Source organism: Penicillium digitatum, chromosome 4 (genome assembly GCF_016767815.1).
Source record: "Penicillium digitatum chromosome 4, complete sequence".
Taxonomy (NCBI): domain Eukaryota; kingdom Fungi; phylum Ascomycota; class Eurotiomycetes; order Eurotiales; family Aspergillaceae; genus Penicillium; species Penicillium digitatum.
In genome coordinates, this window is record NC_089387.1 from 2,658,735 (window position 1) to 2,683,871 (window position 25,137).

Below are 25,137 nucleotides of genomic sequence, written 5' to 3' on the forward strand. Positions count from 1 at the left end.
ATTCATGTAGTTCAATCCATGGAGAAACCAGAAATCAATCACGGATCCTTCGTTCCTAAGCCAAGTCTGAACCCCCCACCTTTGGTCTGGTTCAATTTCTACCAAGTGTATCCCTCAAGGGGCCATGGTTCATCACATCTCCACCTTTTGTGGAGATCAACTACTGCTGCAGAGCTTGCCACTGCTCGGGGGTATAGCACTTGGGTGTCCAAGCATGAATAGCAGCGATCTCGGCCTTGAGCGCGGAGTTGACGAGTCGGTGTCGCGCAAGCATAGTCTTGCTCTCGAACTGAGGGGAAACAATCACAGCCTGGAATGCCTGTCCACAGCCACCTGAATCCACCCAAAAAGACAAATTGTCAGCGAGAGATCAACAGGTAAATAAAACAAGAGAATATTTCGACGTCGTCGCGTCATTCCCAATTTCAGTTTAAATTTCAATGTCCATACCCGATAGATCCTCAACCTCAACATGCTGCGCCTGTAGCAGTTCAGTCAACTTGTTCTTCAGCGAATCGGCGGTGATTCCAGATATGTCAGCCATAGCAGCGTTGGTGGCGGCGTGGGAGCGGGCGGTAAGGGAAAATGAAGCCCGTTGGATGTTGCTGTGAGGGCGCAGGAGATAGCGGCAGCTTCTGCTCAGGGCGGTTAAGGTGGAGGTGCGGGAGAACATCAAGTATGGTCGAAGAGAGGAGGGTGAGAAAACGAGAAGAGATAAAGTGCCAAACCCGACGTGATCGCGAAGTATGCGAGTTGCTCTTATTACAAATTTACAGCCCTCCCCCCCCCCCCCCCCCCCCCGGGTCGGCTGTGGCTAGTGAGTGCACGTGTGTGGCTCAACCACATTTTCCGTCCGTTGTTCTTCTTCTATCTTCAAATATGTTGGACGCCTCTCTATGAATTTTCTGCGCGCTGCTACACGTCGATACTCTGCCATGTCTACGCCGTTGAAATCTTCGGAATGCTCACCATTCACTAATGTTGTGGTGAGCTCTATGAGAAAGCTGTAATTCACTCCCCACCAAAGCTCCCCGCATAATATGAAGCTTCGTTTAACTTCGTATACGCAGATACCCGGAGGCATTGGCGGACAAGAGCTTCGATAATACAGGATGTAAGCTTTCATCCAATCGAAAAATCTTTTTTGATTGGCTTCTGCAATGTACTAATCGAGCTCAATTGTAGTACTGCTCGAAGCTCCTTTCGATAACACCCGGATGCTGAACAACTCGGTCCTCCTCACCATTGACCTTACTACGGCCGTTGCCGACGAAGCCATCAAAAACCGCAACTCAATTGTTGTCGCATACCGTAAGCCATCCAAGGATCCAGGATACTTGCAAAGGGACACCCCGCGAGCTTCAACGAATATTTTGGAACCCAAGGCCCTAACGCAACTCAATTCACACAGACCCGATCATCTTCCGCGGCTTAAAATCCCTCACCTTCGCCGACTCCCAACAAAGATCTCTACTCCGCCTCGCACAACATGGAATCAGCGTCTACTCCCCGCACACAGCAGTCGACACCGTCCCCGGGGGCATGGCCGACTGGCTCTGCGACGTAGTGACTGGAAGCTTCAAACCGATACAACAAACCACCAAAGCCACCATTGGACCCTGCAAATCAAGCATGTACTCTGCCCCAAGCTACCCCGAAGCACCAACCTCCGCGGTGCAAGCCCAGACCTCCTCACAAGGACCAGCGCACACCAGGACCACAATCCACCCATCCCCGCCAGCTTCAATCCCAGAAGGGTTCGAATCAGCCGGTGCCGGTCGTCTGGTGACGTTCAAGGACAAACAGCCCCTCACTTCCTTGATTGATAACATCGCTTCCGGAATCGGCCTGCCTGGCGGTATCCCCATCGCCATCCCGCAAGGCCAATCCGTTGATGATATCTCTATCCGCACGGTAGGCATGTGTCCCGGTTCGGGCTCGGGAGTGCTCCTCAAGGGTGACGGCGCGCTCCCTGATCTCCTGCTGACTGGTGAAATGAGCCACCATGAGGCTTTGGCGGCGACGGAGCGTGGGTCTGTTGTTATCTCGCTCTCGCATACTAACTCGGAGCGTGGATATCTGCGTTCGGCGATGCAGCCTAAATTGATGGCCGAGGTAAAACAGCAGTGGGATGAGGCCTTCCAGGATTCTGCGAAGACTATTGATGATCTTAAGAAGTTTGATGGGGTTCCATCGGCGGCTGTGTATCAGGCTCGGGACCTTTACAAGGATCAGGGCGATGTTGAGGTGTCTGTCAGTGAGGCTGATCGCGATCCCTACGGTATTATGATTTGGCGTGGTAACTAGGTGGGCTCTTAGCTTTTGGCTTTGGCCTTGGGATCTAAAAACTTCGAGAAGAAGAAAAGTGCAAAACACAGTCACAATAAGAGAACGCATGAGAATGCTGTTGATCACAGATACTTAAACACCTCAGCTAAGACTCAATCAATTTGACTAGACTGCTAACCACACTTGGACTTTAACGAAGTAGTATGAGGACGTCTAGTAAGATGTCAAGAAAGTGGGTTGAAATGAGAAGGATATCCTAATGGGCAGACAATGACAAAAACAAAAAAAAGGTGTCCTGAGGAGAGAAGGCAAGACAGGATGAAGGACTCAGGTCAAACATCAAAAAAAAGTAGGCTATCGAGGCCATGAAGGAAATGAGACCTGAAGTTTTTAGCCTTTCCCTCCATGGCTTCAACAAACCAACAATTCATAGATGTGGGAAGATTGTGGTGAGTATCGATTAGCGATAGGGATAGAAATGAAGAAAGCAAGAACGATGAGACCAGATGAAAACCAGACGACCAAGCCCCAAATGACTAAACGAGAAACAGAAAGGAAATAGATGAGACAAGTGGTATCCGCGTGAGTGGCCTTAGCGAAGTCAGGAATGAATCAATAAAGTAGAGCCCCACGAAACAGTGACTAAAGATCAATCAGGCTACCGCCACCACGCTGTTGCTGCTGCTGACTTCCCCAAGGGTTGTTGTTAGCGGGCTGTTGCTGTTGCTGCAGATATCCGGTCTGCTGCGGCATGCCTGTGAATTGTTGGCCGAAAAATGGGTTTCCGGTGGGAGTCGCATGTAGGCGGGTCAAACCCTGACCGGCAGAATTGACAAAGGTGCCAGGTGTTGTATGCTGTGCGGGGATTCTGAGGTCTCCAACGTTGCCGAAGGTATCCTGGCCTTCGCCTGACGCGAGAAGGGCGTTGAGACGAGCATGGTGAGGGTCCTGAGGTGGGGTACTCTTTGGTGGTTGTGGGGCCTGGAAGCTGGCGATCGGGTTGGGCTGAGTGGGTTGGGCGAACAGCGAGCTTTGGCCATACTGCGCATTGTTCTGGGCAAAATGATTTGTGGCACGGTCCTCCGATAAGGAATTGAGTGTTGACGGGCCTGTTTGTGCAGGGTTGTTGAATTGCGTTTGAGCACGCTGAGCGAATGGATTGTTTGATCCTGTCGGCATGGGCTTGAGGGCGTCAGCAGGCTGCAGTTGCTGCTGAGGCTGGTTCCCGGCCCATGGGTTGTTGCTCCCTGCGGTCTGATAATTCTCCCGGGGTTGTTGCGGCTGCTGCGAGAAGACGTCTGCCCCATAAAGGTTGTTGGGGTTGTAAACGGTCTGCTGGGGTTGGAGAGTGGCCTGGGGTTGCAAAAGGTTGGTCTGTTGCTGGCCGTAAGGGTTCTGATCAAATGCCGAGGGCTGCGCCTGATAGCCGTTGGCATAAGGGTTGTTCATGCCGGTGTGCTGGTTCTGGAATCCTGTCGTCTGCGCGTACTGGTTGTTCAGGTAGCCTGTGGTCATAGGCTGCTGCGCATTGATCGGGTTGCCGAACCAGTCCACCGCACCTTGCTGTTGGTAGCCCTGGTTGTAACCAGTCAGCTGGACTTGAGCTGGGGTGTCATCGAAGAGAGCATGGGCGTTGCTCTCTTCCAATTCGCGCTTTCGGAGGTCCTCCTCCTCCCTGCTAAGCTTAATTGCCTTGGCAAGATCCTCGTCATCCTGGGTTACCATTTTCTCCTTGGCCCGTCGCCTACGCTCATCCTCGGCCTCGGCCTTGCTGGCTTCAATAGCTAAGCGGTATTCGGTGTCGGAGTCGTCCTCCCCGTGACGTCGGCGTCGGTCTCTGCGCGATGGTTCCACGGGGGAGTTTCCGTAGCCTTCATCGATTCCGCTGACGCGAGTCTTCCACAGTTTGCGATCTGATCGTTCACTGCGCAAACGATCTTCATCCAGTACCAATGCAGTCAATTCCTTTGCTGCCACGCGAACTACAGAACACCACCCGGTCAATTTTGCAACCCCTCATGATTTTCAACCAAACACACTTACCGTTCTGGCCAACATCCCTGCTTTCCTCGTCCACGTATGTAAACTCGCGCAAAGTCTTGATAATATAGACATTTTTCCGGGCCCACGTTACCACCAACTCCGAGCCTTCGTGGAGACAGTAGTCCAGGACCTTCAGGGACTTCAGCACATGGCGCCAGTTCTTGCCCTTATCGTTGAGTCGCTTGTCAAGCATATCCATGATCTCATAGAACTCATTCGGACTATTATGCAAATGGTATTAGCGGTGCCCACAGGGTCGGTCGCGGCCTCAACTCACCTCCCGAAAGTCATGGCGGCAATCTCGGACATTTCAGTGCCTGTAGGGCCCCATGGATCATTACTGGTGGCTGAAAATGTAAGTTAGCAGTTTGATCACAATGTATGCAGGGTGCATGGGCGCAATGCAGCAAGCGACCCCTTCTCCCCCCCCCCCCCCCGGGAAAAGACAGGGGCGGCAAGATGTGGCAACAGCAGTCCTGCACCTGCGACCACAACTCGATAATCACCCAGAAGTTTGATGTACTGGAATCGGCTCATACCATTTCGGACCTTCACCTGCACTGAGGAGTATCCTTTTGTGACGTTCTTCACGCTCCGCACAACTTTAGACATGGTAGCGGTGATGCGACGGTCGCAGTTTTAAGTGGGATGGAATGGATCGTAATCGTCTATTAGAAATCGATGCAAAGGATAATCACAGAGTATTAGACTGCCAAGCACACACAGCCCTCTCTCTCCGTGTCGCGGTCCAAGATGTCAAGCGTGTCACTCCGGCTCTGGAAGGGACAGGTTGGCAGATTGGTCCAAAGGGGTCAGGGTCTGGATGTTTCGTTTGCCTGGAAAAGAAAAATTGGCAAACAATAGTCGACAGTCAACGGGTGAAAAGTGAAAGAGAGGAGAGGGGATGGCTCGAACGGGGGGGAGTGAGAGGGCTTGGCAGTGACGGAAGACAGTTTGGACCAAACTTATACACCACTGTTCAAGATCTACACTTGAAATTTTTTTAGTAAAGATCTATCGTTTCATTTGTTATAACCCAACCCCCCCTGGAGTAGAACCAAAACGAGTTCTAAGATTGAAATGGTTCATGAACAGTGTATGTCCAAGTACCGTTGCGCCCTCGTGGCCGGAGCTCCGGTCTAATCGCCGTGATCTTGCTTTTTCTCCTATTTCCCTCTCTATAATAGAAGACTAAGCAATCCACTATTGAAATTCCATTGATCTTATTTGACATCCCTAAATTTTCGGATCCAATTTCAAATCTGGATCAAAAAAGACCCTACTTTGTATAGAAAACCCTGACTTGTTTCCCGCCACATGTGGCTTTTGGCGTAAGGACCTCGTGATCAGGCAACAGTGTGATGTGCAAAGCTATACATAGGTCCTCGGCATTTGGAGTAGGATATAGAATCGAGAGACTCTTGGAGATTCAAAGTTCATCTTTTGAAATCTCAAGACCCATGCTACGTCATTTTTTCTTCTAGAATGCAGAACACTCTTGGCACTCCGATGGTAGGTCCACCTTGGGGTTAATATCGAGGTTTTATATCCACCAGCTCACGTTTCACTTGGGTTGTCATCGATGTGGCATCCCGCAACCATTTTATTACTGAAATCGATCCTGATTGAGCCATGTTCAGGACATATATATGTGAAGATCACCAATGTTCCATGAGTTGAGAGAGATGACTCAGATCCACTTCATGTCCAGGGACAGCTTGCGACCCCAGTGTAGAGTTCAGTCTTAAAAAGATCCACGTCTGAAACTTGGGATGTATGTAGTAACTTGTGAGGTGAAACTTATTAGGGATGTATTCCGTGGGACCGCCAATGGCTACATGAGCCCAAATGCTCAGCCATGACTTTATCCAAGGGCTCGCACGAGAACCGGTGTTCGCTCTGGGTGCGGACAGAGCATATGAGAAGACTCTCAGCAACTGGGTAATACTGATGTCTCTCCATAGGTGTCCACGCACCAGCTGGTTGGGAACCCTCCGCCTACGCTGTCTCAGGGGGGGGGGGGGGGGGGGGGGGGGGGGGGGCTACGGTGAGATGGTGGTCGAGAGGGTGAGAGAGAGAGGAAAAAGAGAAGAGGAGGAAAGGAGGTGGGTGCCCTTTTATACCCCAGAGAACATGCAGACCTTCCGAAAGTGGACGGTTCCCTTGCACCTTCCCTGACTGTCAATTTCACATCGCACCTTCCCAGTCTACACACGGACATTGGTTGACACGGGACCCTTTTAGGAAGTAGCACTGGAGCCAGTGTCGTGCTTGAATGTCAGTCACTTTGATCAGTTCGATTTCGAGTCCTATCATATAATTTAAAGAATCTCAAGCCACCCCATCAGACAGAGCTCCAGCAATACTTTCAATCAACCCTTTATTCTGCATCCCATCCACCCACTCACCAGGAATAGCATCAAACCCATAGTACGAGCCCGCAAGACCGCCATAAACAGCGCCTGCAGTATCCGAGTCACCACCCAGATTTACAACTGCCAGCGCCCCATCCTTCCATGTATCATACTTGAAAAATGCCCACAGCGCACACTCCAGTGTATCAACCACCCATCCACTACTCGTTACATCACTGGGCACCTTGGCCTTCCAATCACTAAGCGTCCTGTATCTGTGCCGGGACAACCGCAGTTGCAGAGTAGGATGAGTAAACGGGAACGTGGACACTGTGTGGAAGAGTTGTTTCTTCGTTTGACCTATAAAAAGCGTCAGGGACAAGTCTTGGAAGGAATCAGAGAATCGAATCACAAACCATTCAGAACTCCACACACCAATTGCGTGTACACTTCACAGGCTTCCACACATGCGAGCGAAGGATGGGTGATCCGGCTGTGTCTTCTGGCGATTTCCCTCGCCAAACCAGAATCTCGCCAGTAAACCAACCCAATAGGGACAATCCTCATCAAGCTTCCGTTCCCGGAGAACTCGTTGTGATCCAATCTTTCGGTGACCATCGCCTGGGCAAGTTCGAATTCTCCCTCCTCCATGCCAAACTGCACCCACAGCCGAAGGGAGGTGCGAGTAGAGCGTCCTACATCCCATGAGTGGTTGACAGTGCTGAAATGACCTTTAGTCATCCACTCGATAAAGTATTGGATTGAAAGCTTGTGGTTGTATTGCATATTGGATTTGCTAAAGGAGCATGCCAAGGCTAGAGTCATAGATCCGTCGTCGGAGTAGGATCTTGTTCATGTTAGTCACAAGTACTTCGTATATAGGACTGTGATCGAAACTCACCCAGCTGGTTGCTTGAAAGGCGCGACAAATCTCAAGCATGTAATTGGCTCGAATGTTCCCGCGTCTCTGAATTGGACGGGGCCGCCGAGTGCGTCTGCTACGCAGACGCCCCAGATGGCACCTTTGGCGCGAGATTGCAGTGATGGAGACATGCTGCGCTGACTTTGATGGGTCTTTCTTTCGTTTTGTTTTTTTTTTTGGTTCCCAGGTGATTTCGCCTTGTACAATGATCGGAAATGACTCAAAGAGGAAGAAGCTTGGAAAAGCAGAAACCTTCAGAGATTGAGTCACCAGGGCGGAGTATTCAAGCTAAGGGACTATCATCACAATGACAGAGATTATTTAATGTGAAGTCCTAGTGTAGTGGCCAATACGAGCCTTGGGATGATTGGCATGGAGTACGGACTAAGCCTCACGCTAGGCACCTGTCAGCCTCGCCCGCTCACCCCCGAGGCTCAACTGTTGTTTGACCACAACTACGGCTGCAAGCACGAAAGCCTGCAGGATGGATTTAGACCGTAGTCTACTAATAGCTCATGCAATTAAAAATCTTCTTTACTCACCGAACTTCTACTTATGACAAGGCCAGGCAGCAACATTCACAGGCTGCCCATGAGTTTCCTCCGCCAACTCCTCAACACTCTTCCATGTCCACAACCGTTGACCAGGGTTTACAAGCTCATTGTCGTCTCCAAGCGAGGTAAAAAGACACTGGCGTACGGAAGGACCCAGTACTAGTATACTTCCCGTTTTGGGTATCGAGACCGAACCAAGGCCCGATACTATCTTCTAGGAACAGGCCGCAGAGTACGCGGCAGATCTGCATGTGCGCGACGACTCGCCGCGCGTTCGCATTGTGCTTCTTCTTCTCGTTCCATTCTAATGGAGCGAAGTCATGGCCGTAGTGGTCCACACCGAACTCAGAGGGGAAGTAGACTCGTATGTTGGTTCTGGGGAGGATGGCCGCGATCTTGGTTTTGAAGTCGTGGCCTACGGGTCCGAATGTGTTTACGAGGATTTGGACGCCTTGTAGAGCTTCTTCAAGGTTGGTCTCGTTGTAGCGGCGTATTGTGAGTGTTACGCCGGATTGGGAGGCGGATGGTTAGAAGAGACATGACCCGTTTCTTGAGAGAAGGATAATTTCGGAGAAGGTGTCTTGGAAGCTGGGGGAGAGGAAGGCTGTTGTGAGGTGCTTGCCTAGATGGCCGGTGGCTCCGGCTCCGGCGACGACAGGTCGTGTTATGGATGCTATTTGGGCGATTGGGCACTTTTCAAGAAGAAATGATTCGGGATCAAAGGATAAGGAAGGAAGATGGGGTACGTTTCAAACTAGGTCTATATCCATGTACCCTACTATACCAATTCCCATCCCGATGACCGAATTAAGCCCTTCTTTGGCCTCACAATCTAGATTTTCATTTTGCGTAACACAAAAATGTTGCTCGGTGTTGATTGAGCTCCGATAAACAGAGTGCTTTGGAAATGCAATGGAGATCGGGACTTGACCATTGATACAGGGGGAGTAATCAAGCATGTATATGAAAAATGACCTGCGCGGAAAGTGAGTATAGTTCCATGAAATTCTACCCATTCCACATGAACCCGAAATCGACATGAACCCGAAATCGAAATCGAACTCCATTGCCGACATGAGAAAGTGTGCCCTCAGAATGCTATTTGTCCTCGCATCAGAACACCAGGCCCGATTGTGTAACACGAGGGACCGACGCTTCTGCTAAATTAAACCGTAACCAGCCTGGGTGTGCATTTATTCCCCAATCCACGTCCATTACTTCTCCATACTTAGGTATTTAGCCTCGGCGCCCTTGATGCACGCAATATTGGCACCAAGCTTGTTGATCGTCTCAATGTACTCATCATAGGGGTCTGAGTCAAAGACAATACCACCACCAGCCTGAAGGTATGCCACACCGTCCTTGACCATCATAGTGCGCAGCGCAATGCATGTGTCCATCGCACCGGGCACCTCGGCCGCGCCATCTGGGCTGGAGCTGTTATATCCAAAGTATCCGACCGCGCCAGCGTAGACGCCGCGCTTTTCCCCCTCCAACTCGGCGATGAGCTGCATGGCACGCACCTTGGGTGCACCTGAAACTGTGCCGGCGGGGAAGATAGACCGGAATGCATCGAAGCGGGTCATGCCTGGCCGCAACTCTCCAGATACCTGAGAGACCAGGTGCTGGACGTGTGAGAACTTCTCTACAACCATCAGTCGGTCGACCTGTGTTGTAGTGGGGTCGCAGACCCGGTTAACATCGTTGCGGGCAAGGTCGACCAGCATAACGTGCTCAGCGCGGTCCTTGAGACTGCTGCGGAGCTCCTCGGAGAGAGCGGCATCCTCCTCCGGGGTCTTACCCCGCTTTACTGTGCCTGCAATGGGGTGGCTGATGATACGCCCCCGCTCTTCCTTGACCAGGAGCTCGGGGCTTGCTCCGACAAGCTGGAAGTCTTGGCAGTCGATATAGAACAGATAAGGGGAAGGGTTAACGGTACGAAGGTGGCGGAAGAGGTTGAATGGGTGGAGAGAGGTAGGTCGTGATAGCCGCTGTGACGGCACGGTCTGGAAAATATCGCCCTTGGCAATGTGCTGCTTCAATCGGTTGACGTGGCCCTCATATCCGTCCCGTCCGATGTTGGATGTGTACTCTTGGTTCGGAATGATCGGGCCCTGGGGCGGAAGCGGCGTGCGATCCTGGAGTAGCGTATCGATCGTCTTTTGAATGATGGATTGACCCTTGAGGTATGAGGCCTCGATCTCGGCATCCGCCGAGGGAATGGGAACGTACGTGATAACCTTGACGACCTGGAAGAAATGATCGAAGGCAATGATGGTGTCGTACAGCATAAAGAACGATTCAGGCACTTCAAGGACGTCCTTCATCGGCCGCGCCGTCTTGGGCTCAAAGTATCGAACACAGTCGTATCCCACATATCCGATCGCTCCGGCGGTCAACGGCGGAAGGACCAATTCAGGTACTGTCGCGACGCGGTACTGAGAAAGCTCCTCCTCAAGGAATGGGAGGGGATCCGCTGCTGGGCCATGGCCCTCGCCAGTCTTGATGACCTTTCTGGGATCTGAGTGTTTAAAAAGAAGTAAGCGGTGGAATCAGACCAAAGACTCCCGGAATCACCCACCTGCGCCAATAAAGCTGTATCGCCCAATGGTCTCTGTGGTGGCAGCACTTTCATACAAGAATGACAACCGCGAGCTATGCCTGTGAGTCAGCGATCTTGTCCCGCATTCCCATGCCCAGGCTTATCGGCAATGTTGAAAACAACCCCAATGACTCACTTCTCTGCGATCTTCAAGTATGCCAATGTTGGGGTTAAGAGGTCGGCGGAGATTGATGCCGTGACAGGAAGTAGGTTGGGAGGGAACTCGGAGTTCCTCGACTTTAAGATCACTTCTCGCGCCGTCTCGAGGGACGGGATGCTGGGGACCTGAGTCATTGGTCAATGAACGGAAACCAGAATCTCGACGGGGGTGTCAAAGAGTGGAGAAACACAACAGCGAGACAGATGCGTAACTTACAGGAGTTGCCATTTTTTATTATAAGTGGCTGATATTGACGGTGTTAGTAAAGAGGAAAGATCAAGTCGGTGGGAAAATGAATCACTGTGGGGGGTGGAGATCTATTGACGGGCGGTCCAGGAATGCGCTCAGACTGCATGTGTTTGATTTGAGGTGTCACATCAGAGTATTATTGTGATTCCAATTTTAGGGCTTATGAATTTTTAGATCAAATTCCGAGCAACGTTGGAGAGCTTACTCCGTTCCGTACACGTCTTACAGAAGTGTCCTCCAGTGATATATGCATCCAAAAGCGGCCTAGCGTCGAGGGGTATTTCGATTATCGATAAAGCGGCTATGGATGTACCTGTGATGCATGTCCTGTGCAAGGACTCCCTCGTTTGAAAATTGAGCATTTTCTTGATTATCAGACACTAAATGTGAGTTTTAGAAATCACAGATCCCACCTGAAATGGGCGAGGGGGAAAAAAAGGCAAAAGAAAAAGTCCACCGTCGCCAGTCCATGTTATTCGCCGTGCCCACCCAAACCTGTCCCAAGCAATGCATGCCATTATGCATTTTCTAAAGAAATAATGTATGTCCACAGAAGGCAAAAAAGAGTTAAAAAAGAATTTTTTCGGAAACCCCACGAAAGGGTGATATGTCTTTGAGGGAAAGATATTGAAAAAGCTTTTCAAGCGGGATGGTCGGATTAGTTCAAGCAGGGCATGAGTCGTGAGTTATGTGGCTGTTTGAACCCACTCTGTCATCTTTGCAAGTTGATAATTGCCATCTTGGGAGAGTAGACTGTCAGCATGGGGGAAATCGACATGGGTAAACCAGACCGGCGAGCATACCTGTTTGTTAAAGCCGTAGGCAAGTCGTTTTCCATCTGCATCCCAGGAAAGGGCCCGATGGTGTTCGGATTTTGAGTAACCATTCTGTCCATAGTGTCCATTCTGTCCATTCTGTCCATTGGTCATTCGATCGGCTTCCTCTTTCTTCACCTCGGGGCTGGTTGTGGTCCAGGTAGACACGAGATGACCGTTAGGGTGTTCAATGTTCCAGATAAAGAGTCCGTCCTTGCTAGCCGCACCGAAAGCGTATCCATCGGGGGAGAATGATCCGGTGATAGCGGGATTTGAGTCGAGGCTCAGCTGATGAATGTTGGTGTAATTCTTACTATCGAGGCTGACCTGCCAAACCTTGACCTTACCATCTGCCGAGAAAGAGGCAAATTCAATACGATGGGAGTCAAATTGAGGACTGATATCAATACCGGTGATTCTGTCCTTGTGGGCATTGGGTATAAGAATGTCATGAGTAGGAATCCAAATTGAAGCACTTAGTCCAGAAGCCACGATAGCAACCGAATGCGACTCGGTTTGGACACATCGAATAAACTCCCAGGTTGCATTGTCTTTGGGAGAAGGATACGTCTTGATCAAACGGATGCTGCTATCCACTTCGCATTGATAGACTGCACCCTCGCCAGAAGCAAATGCCAGGTTGCGTCCACACCACGCGAGATCATAAATATGATTCTCGATTATTTGAGATGGAGGGAAAACATCTGGACGCCGGCTGTCGTCCCAAAGCGCGAGTTCCGATATGTTATGATTCGAGGCTACAACGACCAGTTGTGAGCTACCAGCTGCCCAGTGCAAGCCAGTGATGAGCCGAGGTACTTCGGGTAATAAGTCCATCGCGTCTCCATTGACGTTGTACATGGTGATAGTTCCTCTGTCATCAGTACAAGTTGCGACAGCCAATTTCTCACCAATGGCATCCCAGGCTACGGTTGAGACACTGGTGTCACCCTTCTTGAGCTCGATTATTTTCTTCTCCACGGGTTCCAACGGCATTGATAGCTTCCACAAACTGCAAAAGAGGTCACCAGCTCCCGCAACAACAGTGGGATCCTGCGGGCGCCATGCAGCGTGCGTCACGTGATGTTCCGTATTCAGCAGGGCGGTGTCGGGGGTCAAGTCGATGGGCTTGGCGGGGGCAATCTGGACGGATGAGCTCTCGCCGTTTTCCAGGGTGGGCGGCAGTTCAGGGATCTCCTCGGCCATGCTGACATCACCATCCTCATCCACATTTTCGGGAGTATTTGGCTGACTTTCAGTTTGCGCTCTATCCCCCATGGAGTCATCGCTATCAGTGTCATCTTTTCGGCTGTCCTTTCCGGGCTCAGGATGGCCGTTTACCGGGCGGTCGCGCGCAAGCTGGCCCGCCGAATCTGGGTCTGTGCCGACAGCCTCATCGCGATTTTCCACTGATTTAGTTTTGGTTCCAATTTCAAAGGGCTCTGGTCCAAAAAAATAATCAGACGGTGAAATGCTTTTGTGATTGCCCTCCTGCGCATCACGGTTAGTTTGAATTGCAATTGAGAAACTCCAAAAGAAAGTAGAGATTTTCCCTTTGGCAAGTAAGAACCGTTTGGCTTGCTTATTCTTCATTTGATTGATTCGGGTTAAACTGAAACACATACCTTGTCTAGCGAGGATTCCATTTCGTGGTATTGCAAGCCCTTTTGGACCAGCGACACTAGCGCGTGAGTTTTAATGTATGGCGCAAACGGGAGCGTCTGCGGATCAGGGAACCACGCGCGCTGCAAAGACACGGCGGCATCGCCATGACCTAGGTTGAGTTAGAGGCCAAATTGAGAAGATAGTCAAGGGGGCAAGTGTGACCAACCTGCTTCTTGGAGGTACCTAGAAAGAAAATTAGTTCTGTAGGAGATGCGTGAAGCACGTGAAGTGCGTGAAGTGCATTGCACTTACCTCCATATTAAGTAGTTGACATGATGCGACGTGAGGTCGGGTTGTGCCATGATTACATGTGCGACCAACTAAGGGCCGCGGACATGCCAGAGAGGGAAGAGCTGTGCCGATGAACACCAAAGTGGAGGCTTCGATGCGCGGAGACGGGGCTTCAGGAACACAGAACACGAAGCCGTAAGGGAATAGGAACTTCTGGATAACTAGAACAGGGAAGGAAGGCGGCTTGTATTTTCCGCACAGAATCTAAGACTGAGACTTGAAGATCGAGGAGACAGCCAAGACCAGGGAGAAATTGGAGTTTTGTGGGGGAAATGAGAGTGAGAGGATGGAGGGACGAAGAAGTGGCATGCAGGATCAAGTAGAATCGAAGCTACTCTGTAGTCTCTTAGACACAGAAACCAAGTATTCAATGAATAGAGAGAAGAGAGAGGGAGAGGAAAGTGAAGATCTGGGATTAAAGGATCCAGAATGTTTGGCAGAAGTCCATTTAGCACACACTAGCCACTGGATCCTCCCTGTGGCGTCGGGTTCTCCTCCACACTTTTTTCGAAACTTGCCTTCTCCAGTCCAGTTTTCCTATAAATAAGGTATAATACAATATTGGGGATATCTGTTTCACATTCGAACCTCGATCACACATTCCTGATACTCTACTCCTTAAGATACTGTGGCTTCTCAAACAACTCTCCTATTCTCCTATTCAGTACCTAAAAATGGCGTTCTCCACACATCGGGGGATTTCAGCACGAGCGCCCTTAGCACCCTTAGCACCTTTCAAGGTTCCAATCCCAAGTACCGGAGTGTTTAGCCTGTGTCACAACATATACTTCTATGTACACTTCCCATCATATCTACTTGCAGGGATGCTATCTTTCGGACATCACATACCAATGACCTGAACTGCATCCACCCGAACCTGCAGGTCAATCGCAGATGGTGGATCGTGGCTCATGATGCCGCCAGTTACCGACCTGACATTGGCGCGTCGTTTAACCTTGTTGGGGGTACTTTTTTTATTACTTTAACTGCTTTTTAACTTACGGACTTGTCAAGTCGAGGGGTTTACATGGAAAAGTCGGTTTGCACATTTAAAGTCTGCCACCTACAATCTAGCTATTACACCAATGAGGGGAGAAACCTCTGGAAACAAAAGATCTAAATGACGTTTGACACTGAATACCAGAAGAGACGTTACAAGCCTAACAAGCCTAAGCAGCTGACTAGTCTAATCCTGGATAGACATTGGTTTCCTTTCACCTCCAGTTGCTACCGATGTCACCTGATGGGGAACTCCTATTTACGGAGTGTCTGACAGATGGTTAGGTACTCTGTAAGAGGTAGGATGCTAGATGTGATGACACTGGTTCCAACATGATTTCTAAAGAACGACTAAAACCCACCTATGTTCAAGTCATTGGTAGAACTGGAAACAATAAGCAAAATTTTTGATACCATCCATCAGATAGGAAGGAAAATGGGATTAGATGACATGTAAATTAAGAACCAGAATCAATAACCCAATAGAGGTGAAAGAGGAATGTTGTAGTTTGTGCCCTTGAAACATCCCGGGCCCAAACAAACAGGTGCTTCTCCGCCCTCCGCTCAAGTCTCCCACCTCATCTTTCCCCATCTACACGGTCTGTGGCGTCTTGCAGCTCCAAGCGAGCTCCAACATGTCGCCCCGAATCAAAATTCCCCCTGCTACTCGAATCTGTCTCGTCAGCCTTCTCACACTCTCCCTACTCTACAACATTGCCAGATGGCGACAAATTGACACCACCGGCGGAACCCCGACCACATCTCCCCTCGTCCCCTACCTGACCCTCGTCCCCTCGTTCTTTTACCACTACCCTTGGACAATCGTCACGGCCACCTTCGTTGAGCAGAACATCTTTACCGTCCTACTAAACTCCGCCACCATTTTCTATGGCGGCAAGTACCTCGAACGCGCATGGGGTTCGCGCGAGTTCAGCAAGTTCATCGCAGTCGTCGCCGTAATCCCCTGTGTCTCCATCATCCCAATCTACCTGATATGGGGAGCACTCGGGGGCTCCTCAAGTAGAGCGTACGCATCCCCCACCTCGGTATCCCCAAACGAGCAAACCGATTGCCACCACCCTAAACCAAACACACTAACCATCTCCAAAATAAACAGCCTCACCCAAATCTGCGGCGGTGTCTCCATCCAAGCAGCCTTCCTAGTCGCCTTCAAACAGCTCGTCCCGGAACACACTGTAACAATCTTCAAAGGAGTAGTCAAAATGCGCGTAAAGCATTTCCCCGCCCTCTTTCTCCTCCTAAACACCATCAGCGGCCTCATCATCGGAACCGACCCCGCCGCAATCCTCTCCTGGCTCGGCATCCTCACCAGCTGGACCTACCTCCGCTTCTACAAGCGGCAGCCCGACCTAACTGGCACCTCGAGCAGTACAGGCATTAAAGGCGATGCCAGCGAGACCTTTGCATTTGCTTGTTTATTTCCTGATGCGATGCAGCCGCCTGTCGCGTTCGTTGCGGACAAGATCTACGCGCTACTGGTCGCAGCTAAGCTCTTGAAACCGTTCTCCCAGGACGATATCGCCTCCGGTAACGAGTTGGTACTGGCGAGAGGCGATGCGGGCTTGCCTACGCTGTTGAATAGCCAGCGTGGTGGGGTCAGGGGTGCGGGGAAGCGCGAGGAGGCGGAGCGCAGACGGGCAATTGCACTCAAGGCTTTGGATCGCAGGCTACAGGCTGCTACTGTTGGGCGCGTGCAGGTTCATTCCCCTGGTTTGGGGGAGCCTAGCTCGTCGATGCCGCGTCCTACTACGCCCACTCCGGCTGCACCTGTTGGTCAGAGTATGCTGGGGGAAACGAGCTACAATCCTGATCATGCCTGAGTGTGACAGTGCGCTTCAATTTTTTTTTTCTATCTCTGGCGTTTTGTGACGCACTTCGGGATTTGGCCTTTTGGACATATTCGCAGTCGTGGCATGGCTGGTTTGTGGCTTGGTTTCTATTTTATACTGATAGCTATACTGATACTGTGTGCACTTCTGCCCAGGTGACGATGTACATGAATTAATTGATCTTGTCTCGGGGTCTTGATTTCCCGCTGTAGTTGTTAGGTTGATACCTTAGCGCCTGAGTTTTTGGCCCTGAAATCGATTTGTTTTGTACTACACATAGCTTGTACGCCAACTACGATTAGAAGAAACTGTTTCGCTCTGTTGATCTGTAACTTAAACCACTGTTTACTTGAATTTCCGCTCTTTTTTTTAAAAACCATGTTGATCCTAGCTCGGCTATTGGACTCCTGCATCCATCTCCATCTCAGCCTCCTCTTCGTCTAGCAATGGCACAAACCGGAAGTCCACAAAGCACACAGGTCCATTGGGACCCTTTACGCCAGCGCCAACCGGCCTGCCCACTGGCACATTCTGATCATCAAGCTCAACCATGAACTGCAAGCTCAACACCCCCTGCCGATCCCCACGTATGCTAACTTTGTTCGCGACAGACATAGCTCTCGCAGCCTTGCGGATCAATGCAAAGCGATAGCTCTGTTGAATGCGCTCACTCATAGAGGAAGAGGGAGAAACAAGGAAAGTCTCCGTGACCGTGGGCGCAAGCTTTGCTCTAGTTGCGCGAGCCCGGGAAGAGCCATCATTGAACAACACCTTGTGCATCTGAGATTGTGGGGTGCCATGACCAGCACCTCCGACGATCTCGTTGTGCTGGTCAATAGAGAATTCCACAGAGGATTCACCGAACGGGCCGCCCGCACCGGAAAGAGCAAAATACGGTTCTCGCTTGGCGCAGGCGGACAATTTCAGGATCGTGGGGGTGGACGAGTCGAGTTCGGCAATGGAATTGTGTAGCCAGGCGGACCGCATGATGATTTTCATGACGATGGCGTCGCGCTGGAGAGGAATGTCTGCTTCGTCTTCGTCAGGTTCATAGGTTACCAGCTCGCAGGTTGTTTTCACGCCAGCTTCGGTGATGGTAATGCTAAGCGGGGCACCGTGCTGGGCGTATTGTAGGGTGCAGGAGCGGTCCATGAGCAGGGCTGGAGCGTTGAATGCGCTTGACGAAGCGATGCCGGTGTGCGTGATACTAGTGTCGCGCGGTCGATTGGACTCGGAAAGCTCGTTAATGCCGAAGATCTTTAAGGTTTCGAGGATGGCAGAGAGCGAAACGACAAAGTGAGGGTAAGCACCAGTTTGTGAGGATTCGTTGTCGTCTTGGAGTGTTCTATTCTGATTGTTAGGTTCGGAGTTTGTCGAGGGGTTGAATGTATAGCTGGTGAAGAGCGACTTGTCGATGAAGGCGAGTCCTTGGATGACGCGGCCCTCCTCCACCGAGAATCGGAGGCCATCGGGGGTGATTTGGACGGTAGCTTTATGTGCAAAACCAATGCAAGAGAGCAGTGTGTAGAGATGGTGGGCGTTGTTGGAGACGCCAGCGAAAAGGGGCTCCATTTTGTGGCGTAGGCTGGCAGCTCGAACGTTTCAGGCGCGATACTGGCACAGAGCAAAGATAAAAAAGTCCGAAAATGTGTGATGGCTTGGATGTTCTAGCAGTACAAGCCCCTTTGAACTCCACGCTAATGGTACATGTGAGGGGACGCGCAATAGGGAAAAGTTGCCGGTTAGACGTAGACTCCGGCGGCACAGATCATGAACACAGCTCCAAAACTGTCCAGAATACCAAGTCAGTATAATGTTCGTCGTAAATGGGACGTATTGCATTACTAACCCAGATGCCAGTGCGGCTGGGAGCCCCAAGGAAACGATGCCGGGGAAAGACCGATCTGTTTGGTGAGATGTCAGAGTCGAGTTCGATAACTAAGTTTGAGTTTGACTTACTCAAGCCAAATAGGGTGCCCGTAACCAATGCTGCCAACATTAGTCAGAGAGTGGGTAATTCCAAAGCTGTGATGAACCAAGAAGCTTACCAAGGAAGAGCAGGTTGAAGCCGACGGAGAACTGGTTGTCCTTGGGAATGAGAGGGATGAAAGGAGTTGCAGAGGCTGCCTCCCAGACTTCGTTCAGAGACATTAGGATAATAGAATGGAATGTAAATGTACTTGATGGGTGAATTGATGCAGTTTGAAGACAATGTGAGAGTGATATAGATCGATGGTGTTGATCTGGCCCGACCGGTGGTTAGTTGTTCCGACCGATACCCCATGTCATCGTCGGCGCAGGTATCAGATTTGAAGGTCAAAGTCACCATGACTGTTGATTCGCCAAAGAGTAAGTAAAGTCTTATAATCTCGCATTGTCTTTCATCAATCAAAAATCTTAACGTGTCACTATGATATCAGGTTTCAAGCGCAAAGCCTCTGAGGAGGCAACTTCCCCGGAGTCTGGGCAGCAGATTATCAAGAAGGCGCGCACGGATTCTCCTGTGAAAGAGGTAAGATCTTCTGCCGAACTGCTACGCCTGTTTGCTCTGACAGCTACCACCCACAGGAAGATGGCCTACTTAAAAAACCTCCGCTCCGCATTGTTCCATTCCCTGAGAAGGTACCCTCCCATCCTGCGCTACTGCTTCTCATATCTCTTCATGAGCAATGGCTGATGATACACAGCCCGCTGTCCTCGAGGAACGTCGAGGCGACATTGAGTTTCGTGTCGTCAACAACGATGGTACACACGATAGCTTTATTGTCCTCACAGGATTGAAATGCATCTTCCAGAAGCAACTTCCGAAGATGCCTAAGGACTATATCGCACGTCTCGTCTACGATCGATCCCATCTATCCATGGCGATTGTAAAGCATCCGCTGGAGGTTGTTGGGTATGTCATAAATACCGGGTATTGCACAAGTTGGTGGGATTAGAATACTGATAAAGCACAGAGGAATTACGTATCGTCCGTTCAATTCTCGAAAGTTTGCTGAGATTGTCTTCTGTGCTATATCCTCGGATCAACAAGTAAAGGGATACGGTGCACACTTGATGTCTCATCTCAAGGTACATGTGCTTCAAGGTGCATGATTTCCAGTCAATGTCTAACTCAGTTGCCTTAGGACTACGTGAAAGCCACCTCTCCCATTATGCACTTCCTCACCTACGCCGATAACTATGCCATTGGATACTTTAAGAAGCAAGGCTTCACCAAAGAGATCACCCTCGATAAATCAATCTGGATGGGCTACATAAAGGATTACGAGGGTGGCACGCTCATGCAGTGTACCATGCTCCCCAAGATCCGTTATCTGGAGATGGGTCGCATGCTCACCAAGCAGAAGGAGTCTGTGCAAGCCAAGATCCGTGCCTTCAGTCGCTCACATATCATCCATCCCCCTCCGAAGGAATGGAAGAACGGGGTGTACGCGATCGATCCTCTTAGCATTCCCGCAATTAAAGAGTCGGGATGGTCGCCCGACATGGATGAAATGGCTCGTCAACCACGCCATGGGCCCAACTATAATCAACTGCTGCATTTGTTAAACGATATGCAGAATCATAGTGCAGCCTGGCCATTTACTCAACCGGTAAACCGCGACGAAGTTCCAGACTACTACGAGGTAATTATGGAGCCCATGGATCTGTCGACCATGGAAGAGAAGCATGAGAAGGACTTGTATCCAACCCCACAGGATTTCATCAAGGATGCCATGTTAGTTTTTGACAATTGCCGACGCTACAATAATGAGACCACACCCTATGCCAAAAGCGCAAATAAGCTTGAGAAGTTTATGTGGCAGCAGATCCGGAATATTCCAGAGTGGTCGGTACGTATTCAGGAATCAAGGCCATTGCTCACAAAACACATGCTAACTTTGCCATTTAGCACCTTGCCGATAGTCATTGATCTCGGGACATACATTCATTGCAGCGAGGGTGCTTTTTTTTTTTCGAAGGGGGTGGGAGAAACGGCGTTGGATTGGGATTTGATGGGCAATACCCTGTTGATAGATTATCACAACGTGCAATTTTCACTGGCTTCTAAATTCAATGCCAGTTTATGAATTTCATTTTCAAGGTTAAATTAGCGTTAAAAGTCTACTCCGTACTTTGTAGATCAACGTCAAGCTCAATCCATGGATGGAGATCCAGATCTTCACACCAATCACATCTTTTCAATGCCACACTGGGGATTGTGGGGCTGATGCCTGTCTGGTTGAAGTTGATAGTCCATTATATAGAGCACCTAACAGGGTCGTAGCGGCAGGATCAAGGTGAATGTCAATCTAAAACCCGGGTTTAAATGTATGATGATATATGAGGCAATAACCTAAACCTCAACGTTAATTTCCCCCCTGACAGATCCTAATTTCGGATTATCGTTGTTGCGGTGTTTCGAGAAGAATGCTGATGGCTAGAATAGTCTCAACTTCACCCTTGCCTCTTTCGTCTCGTGGGACTTGTCTGTTTCGAGATTTCTTGTTCTTTTTTTCGCTGTTGCTGTTGCTGAGCTGACCTAGTTGTGACCTCAGGGGCTCCCCCCGATATCCACACCCAATTCATTGTGTACCTCGCAACGCGGAGTTCATCTATTTTCAATCTCTTTTATTTCGCTCTTCATTGTCTGTCATTCGCTTTCAATTACCTACAATCTATATCTCATATCTATCGGAGTGTGTTGAGATCTCGCTCGCCCTCTTGCCGACGCGACTTTGATCTCTTCCCTCCCCCCTTTTGCTCCTTGAGGCTCCCACCTTCACTTTGGAATTTCGGTGCTGGTCATCTCACTGTTATCTACTCTAAACCCACTATCAATATGTCTCATCATGATCTTTCCGACGCGGAGTCGCGCAATCGCCTCCCGACCCTCTTTGAAGTGCTCAGCCGCCGAACTCTCGCCCCAGTCGACCTCTTTTCATTCTACATTTACATGCGCGACCAGCAGCGTTCTGTAGACTACCTAGATTTTTGGTCAGTGTAATCTCACGTTCGATTCCCAGAATAGGAAGTTAACGGGATCTCTAGGCTGGATGTATCGCAACACATGCTACTGTGTCGACATTATGTCCGTGAACTCCGCCGTTCCGTGCTCGTCGCAACTCCCGACATTGAAGGAACCGATAGCAAACGATCCTCTGCCATTCTAGACAATCTGGAGAACCTCGGTGATATCCCGTTGACGGAGGCTGGGCCTTCCCGTCCACGCGGATTCCAAGAAAACGAAAAGGACAGAGATGCCGACCATCGCTTGTCTGCCTTCCTTCGCTCCGAAGGCCACACCACATCGACATCCCGGCAAAATAGCCTGGGATCTTCCGGCGAATCAGCACAACAGCTCTCTTCGAATGAGAATGGCCGTGACACCCCAGATTCCCGGCTTAACGACTCAACCTCCCCCGGGCACACAGTGGCCCGCAATGACATTCGCGCCAGCGCTGAGAAGATCTTGTACACGTATCTGCTTCCCGGTTCCGAGCGAGAGATTATTCTACCAGATTCGATAGTTTCTACAATTATCAACCTGGTCGAAGATGAAGGCCGAGACGACCCGGAAGTGTTCGATCCTGCTAAGGACTACGTGTTCCAGGCCATGGAGCGTGATGCATTCCCAGGATTCTTGCAAGCAAAAGCCCTTGGAAATATGGTTCCCCTGAGTATCGTCTTGCGACTCGCCTTTGCTCTGACTAGTTTCGGTGGAGGATTCTGGGGTGCCTTCTACGTTGTTCTGCGTAACAAGCCGCGGAGAATTCGTTGTTGGGTATGTTGAGAATTATGTCTAAGCGCCGATGAACCAGCCCGTTAACTTTGATCCAGGTTATTCTTCCATTTGCAGTCGCGTCATACTTCATCATTTCCTATCATTACAAGATCGATCCGATCATGGCGTTCCTGGGCTACAGCGAATACACTTTTATGAACTGGGCCCCGATTCGCGAGCCCTATGTCCGAAAGCTGCTGAACAAGCGTGCCGTCGTTACCGCATTGATCGCCTTTATTACAGCGACAGCTCTCAGTATCTTATTCATTTTTGTTCCCGGTACCATGATTTGAGCGTTTCGCCGCGTCCAGCTTCCATCTAATCCAACCCCCCAAAAACAAGCGTCCCGTGAACTTTGTTGTCTGGTCATCTGATCATTCCTACCATGTCTACAATTGACTTGACTTGTTCACAAGGCGTTCTCACTGCGTCTGATCACTGAAGTTTTTACTTCTATGGTGCATACTCTTGGCAAAGACTATGCCTGAAATCTACAGCCCATCTCCACCTTTGGAGCTCTACAGAAGGGATTTTTTTTTCTCCTCCTCGATCTGCTTTATCCACCCGCTTATCAGCGGTTACATCTACTTCCTCTTTGTCGTGTCCACATTTTGTTGCGCCTGGTTTTTTTTGCTGCGATTTTTCTTCTCTTCTATCAATACCCCCCTTGACTTTGAAATTTTTTGTGCTGTATCTATTTTCTCGTTAATGAACGTCGCCATTAAGGCCTTACGAATGCAATTTGCTCCTGACCACGGATTCCATATCTATGACATGTAAAAGGTAAAAGTAAACCATAACCAAGTCATTTTGTATCGTCAATCCCGCTGGAGTCGCTATGCTCTTCTGTGCCCCATAACCGTCAGCAAATGGGGAGAGTTGTGCCATCTGAATGCATCGAGACATCCGCATTCAAGACTTGCGCCCCAACACCCTCTTTGGCTGCCGACTGCTTCCCGCACGAGCACCAGGCGTCTCATCAATATCCATGCGCGAGCCATGCTCACCCCCATCGTAAGTCTCGAAGAACCCATCATCTTCATCAATATCGTCTGCATCCCTCTTACTCCCTCCAATACCACCGCCAAGCCGACCACCACGCCGACCACCCTTCTTCCCCGCATTTTGCTTCCTCTTAAGAGCTTCCTCGAGTGCCTCATTGTGCGCCTGGGAGCGTACACCACGCTTCACAGCGTCGCTCTTGACGCGCGCAATCTCCACCTCCAGATCGGAGATGACCTCGCCACAGCGGGATTCCCACTCGCCCAAGGTGGCGATCATCTTGGGGAGGGACTGCGGTTGGACGTCGCGGAGTGGGGCAACAGCTGTGACGTTCACGGATGGTGGGTTGGATGCTGGTGAGAGGCGGCCTGATATCAGGGAGGCGTAGATGGCTGTTGTTACGAGGGATTCGAGCTCGGCCTTTGTGGGGGTGCTGAGGGCGGTCATCAGGGCGCTGTAGGTGAGGGGTTTGATTGTTGTTGAGAGGGTGAGGAGTGAGAGGAGGCGAAGTTTGAGTGTTTGTTCGGTGTTCAGCTCGGGGAGGTTTGGGGTCGCTGGTGTGGAGGAGTGTTGGTGGTTAGCTTTGGCTCGGGTAGCTTGGGGGTGTGGAGGTTTGGTTTTCCGAGACGGTTTAGTTTGGATCGTTTGGAGCTTTTTTAGTTCCTGGGCATTGGATACTTGCAATCTTACTTTGATATTCTTGCCATGTGCCCCATGCAAAGATCTCTAGTAGCTTTAGATATCCCTTGAACTCGGCTGGAGTATCTGGTGACCGTAATGCTTGGACTGTCGGCAGCTCGAGTAGCTCTGCGAAGACGTAGGTTTGTGTGCTTGAAGTGGCATTTGTGATCAAACTGGCGATAAAGCGAGGTGAGCCTGCGTTGTTGGAGCGGGCTAGGTGGATAAATGGCTGGAGAGCCTCTAGGGCTCGTGTGTGGGTCTGGTCCATTATAACGATGTGCTTGATAGAAGTGAAAGCTCAATGAGAGTATTAGAGGGTATCCAAGGGAGACAGCTCGCAATATGAGAGGTACGGAGTAGCTCAGTTTAAGATGTGAAGCATTAAATGTAGTCCAGGTGGAGATACCTGTTTGCATTGGAATGCAAACATGCCTTATCTGATTCAAGAACAGCGAGCATCCCCTCGGCGAAGGCCTTTCTAGAAAGTTACACCGCCTACTTACACAGTCATCCCACTCATCTTCTTCGGTATTTGATCGGTGGTTTTAGGTCGGGCAGAATTAGGGGGTTTAAAGCTATGGGCCGCCACTATACCATGTTGGTTGTAATGGACATGTACCACTTCTTGGAATGGGACTAGTAATAAGACAAAGACTTTATGACTATGTATAGCCTTATTGGCAAAAGAACTACTGTCATTTCAAATGTCTAAGATGACACTTTGGACAGGGATACTATGTGCACAAGTCTCAATGTTGCTAGATTCGTCTCTAAAGATAACCCCACGTGCACTCAACGTCGTACGGTGTATTCCTCATCAGTATTATGTTCTTGCGTCAATCCACTATTAACGCTCTGAACTCATGCTTTGGAATCTAATAATACCGCTGAAGT

At 50.1% G+C, this 25,137-nt stretch overlaps 12 protein-coding genes across 12 annotated transcripts; 4 read left to right on the plus strand and 8 right to left on the minus strand.

Annotated features, from left to right (window-relative positions):
• Nucleotides 1–160: 160 nt before the first annotated feature.
• Nucleotides 161–673, minus strand: Pdw03_0891 (putative bolA-like protein; the record flags this gene model as incomplete). Its single annotated transcript, XM_014679134.2, has 2 exons — nucleotides 161–333; nucleotides 451–673. 2 exons carry the CDS (start codon nucleotides 671–673, stop codon nucleotides 161–163), a joined length of 396 nt encoding a protein of 131 aa, XP_014534620.2.
• A 262-nt stretch (nucleotides 674–935) lies between these two features.
• Nucleotides 936–2,307, plus strand: Pdw03_0892 (NGG1p interacting factor 3, NIF3; the record flags this gene model as incomplete). Its single annotated transcript, XM_014679135.2, has 4 exons — nucleotides 936–1,006; nucleotides 1,071–1,114; nucleotides 1,186–1,311; nucleotides 1,412–2,307. The coding sequence occupies 4 exons, from the start codon at nucleotides 936–938 to the stop codon at nucleotides 2,305–2,307; spliced, it is 1,137 nt and encodes a 378-aa protein (XP_014534621.2).
• Nucleotides 2,308–2,931: 624 nt separating this feature from the next.
• On the minus strand, nucleotides 2,932–4,944 carry Pdw03_0893 (Ubiquitin interacting motif; the record flags this gene model as incomplete). The annotated part of the gene is made up of 4 exons (XM_014679136.1): nucleotides 2,932–4,271; nucleotides 4,333–4,553; nucleotides 4,610–4,679; nucleotides 4,872–4,944. 4 exons carry the CDS (start codon nucleotides 4,942–4,944, stop codon nucleotides 2,932–2,934), a joined length of 1,704 nt encoding a protein of 567 aa, XP_014534622.1.
• Nucleotides 4,945–6,663: 1,719 nt separating this feature from the next.
• Nucleotides 6,664–7,739, minus strand: Pdw03_0894 (ADP-ribosylglycohydrolase family protein; the record flags this gene model as incomplete). Its single annotated transcript, XM_014679137.1, has 3 exons — nucleotides 6,664–7,046; nucleotides 7,103–7,533; nucleotides 7,588–7,739. 3 exons carry the CDS (start codon nucleotides 7,737–7,739, stop codon nucleotides 6,664–6,666), a joined length of 966 nt encoding a protein of 321 aa, XP_014534623.1.
• Nucleotides 7,740–9,376: 1,637 nt separating this feature from the next.
• On the minus strand, nucleotides 9,377–11,152 carry Pdw03_0895 (Anthranilate synthase component I, putative; the record flags this gene model as incomplete). The annotated part of the gene is made up of 4 exons (XM_014679138.2): nucleotides 9,377–10,683; nucleotides 10,744–10,817; nucleotides 10,901–11,049; nucleotides 11,141–11,152. 4 exons carry the CDS (start codon nucleotides 11,150–11,152, stop codon nucleotides 9,377–9,379), a joined length of 1,542 nt encoding a protein of 513 aa, XP_014534624.2.
• A 733-nt stretch (nucleotides 11,153–11,885) lies between these two features.
• On the minus strand, nucleotides 11,886–13,955 carry Pdw03_0896 (WD repeat protein; the record flags this gene model as incomplete). Its single annotated transcript, XM_066099747.1, has 5 exons — nucleotides 11,886–11,912; nucleotides 11,977–13,479; nucleotides 13,614–13,762; nucleotides 13,820–13,836; nucleotides 13,906–13,955. The coding sequence occupies 5 exons, from the start codon at nucleotides 13,953–13,955 to the stop codon at nucleotides 11,886–11,888; spliced, it is 1,746 nt and encodes a 581-aa protein (XP_065957474.1).
• Nucleotides 13,956–15,578: 1,623 nt separating this feature from the next.
• On the plus strand, nucleotides 15,579–16,969 carry Pdw03_0897 (Rhomboid family protein, putative; the record flags this gene model as incomplete). Its single annotated transcript, XM_066099748.1, has 4 exons — nucleotides 15,579–15,970; nucleotides 16,061–16,743; nucleotides 16,871–16,884; nucleotides 16,949–16,969. 4 exons carry the CDS (start codon nucleotides 15,579–15,581, stop codon nucleotides 16,967–16,969), a joined length of 1,110 nt encoding a protein of 369 aa, XP_065957475.1.
• A 220-nt stretch (nucleotides 16,970–17,189) lies between these two features.
• On the minus strand, nucleotides 17,190–18,365 carry Pdw03_0898 (DNA repair protein Rad1, putative; the record flags this gene model as incomplete). The annotated part of the gene is made up of 1 exon (XM_014679141.1): nucleotides 17,190–18,365. One exon carries the CDS (start codon nucleotides 18,363–18,365, stop codon nucleotides 17,190–17,192), a length of 1,176 nt encoding a protein of 391 aa, XP_014534627.1.
• Nucleotides 18,366–18,535: 170 nt separating this feature from the next.
• On the minus strand, nucleotides 18,536–18,944 carry Pdw03_0899 (DNA repair protein Rad1; the record flags this gene model as incomplete). The annotated part of the gene is made up of 4 exons (XM_014679142.1): nucleotides 18,536–18,581; nucleotides 18,643–18,697; nucleotides 18,753–18,782; nucleotides 18,842–18,944. The coding sequence occupies 4 exons, from the start codon at nucleotides 18,942–18,944 to the stop codon at nucleotides 18,536–18,538; spliced, it is 234 nt and encodes a 77-aa protein (XP_014534628.1).
• A 131-nt stretch (nucleotides 18,945–19,075) lies between these two features.
• Nucleotides 19,076–20,709, plus strand: Pdw03_0900 (Histone acetyltransferase (Gcn5), putative; the record flags this gene model as incomplete). The annotated part of the gene is made up of 7 exons (XM_014679143.2): nucleotides 19,076–19,142; nucleotides 19,214–19,305; nucleotides 19,362–19,415; nucleotides 19,481–19,689; nucleotides 19,751–19,865; nucleotides 19,922–20,629; nucleotides 20,689–20,709. The coding sequence occupies 7 exons, from the start codon at nucleotides 19,076–19,078 to the stop codon at nucleotides 20,707–20,709; spliced, it is 1,266 nt and encodes a 421-aa protein (XP_014534629.2).
• A 909-nt stretch (nucleotides 20,710–21,618) lies between these two features.
• Nucleotides 21,619–22,853, plus strand: Pdw03_0901 (Regulator of G protein signaling superfamily; the record flags this gene model as incomplete). Its single annotated transcript, XM_014679144.1, has 3 exons — nucleotides 21,619–21,773; nucleotides 21,828–22,560; nucleotides 22,617–22,853. 3 exons carry the CDS (start codon nucleotides 21,619–21,621, stop codon nucleotides 22,851–22,853), a joined length of 1,125 nt encoding a protein of 374 aa, XP_014534630.1.
• A 619-nt stretch (nucleotides 22,854–23,472) lies between these two features.
• Nucleotides 23,473–24,511, minus strand: Pdw03_0902 (COP9 signalosome subunit 7 (CsnG), putative; the record flags this gene model as incomplete). Its single annotated transcript, XM_014679145.1, has 2 exons — nucleotides 23,473–24,116; nucleotides 24,253–24,511. The coding sequence occupies 2 exons, from the start codon at nucleotides 24,509–24,511 to the stop codon at nucleotides 23,473–23,475; spliced, it is 903 nt and encodes a 300-aa protein (XP_014534631.1).
• Between the last annotated feature and the right edge of the window lie 626 nt (nucleotides 24,512–25,137).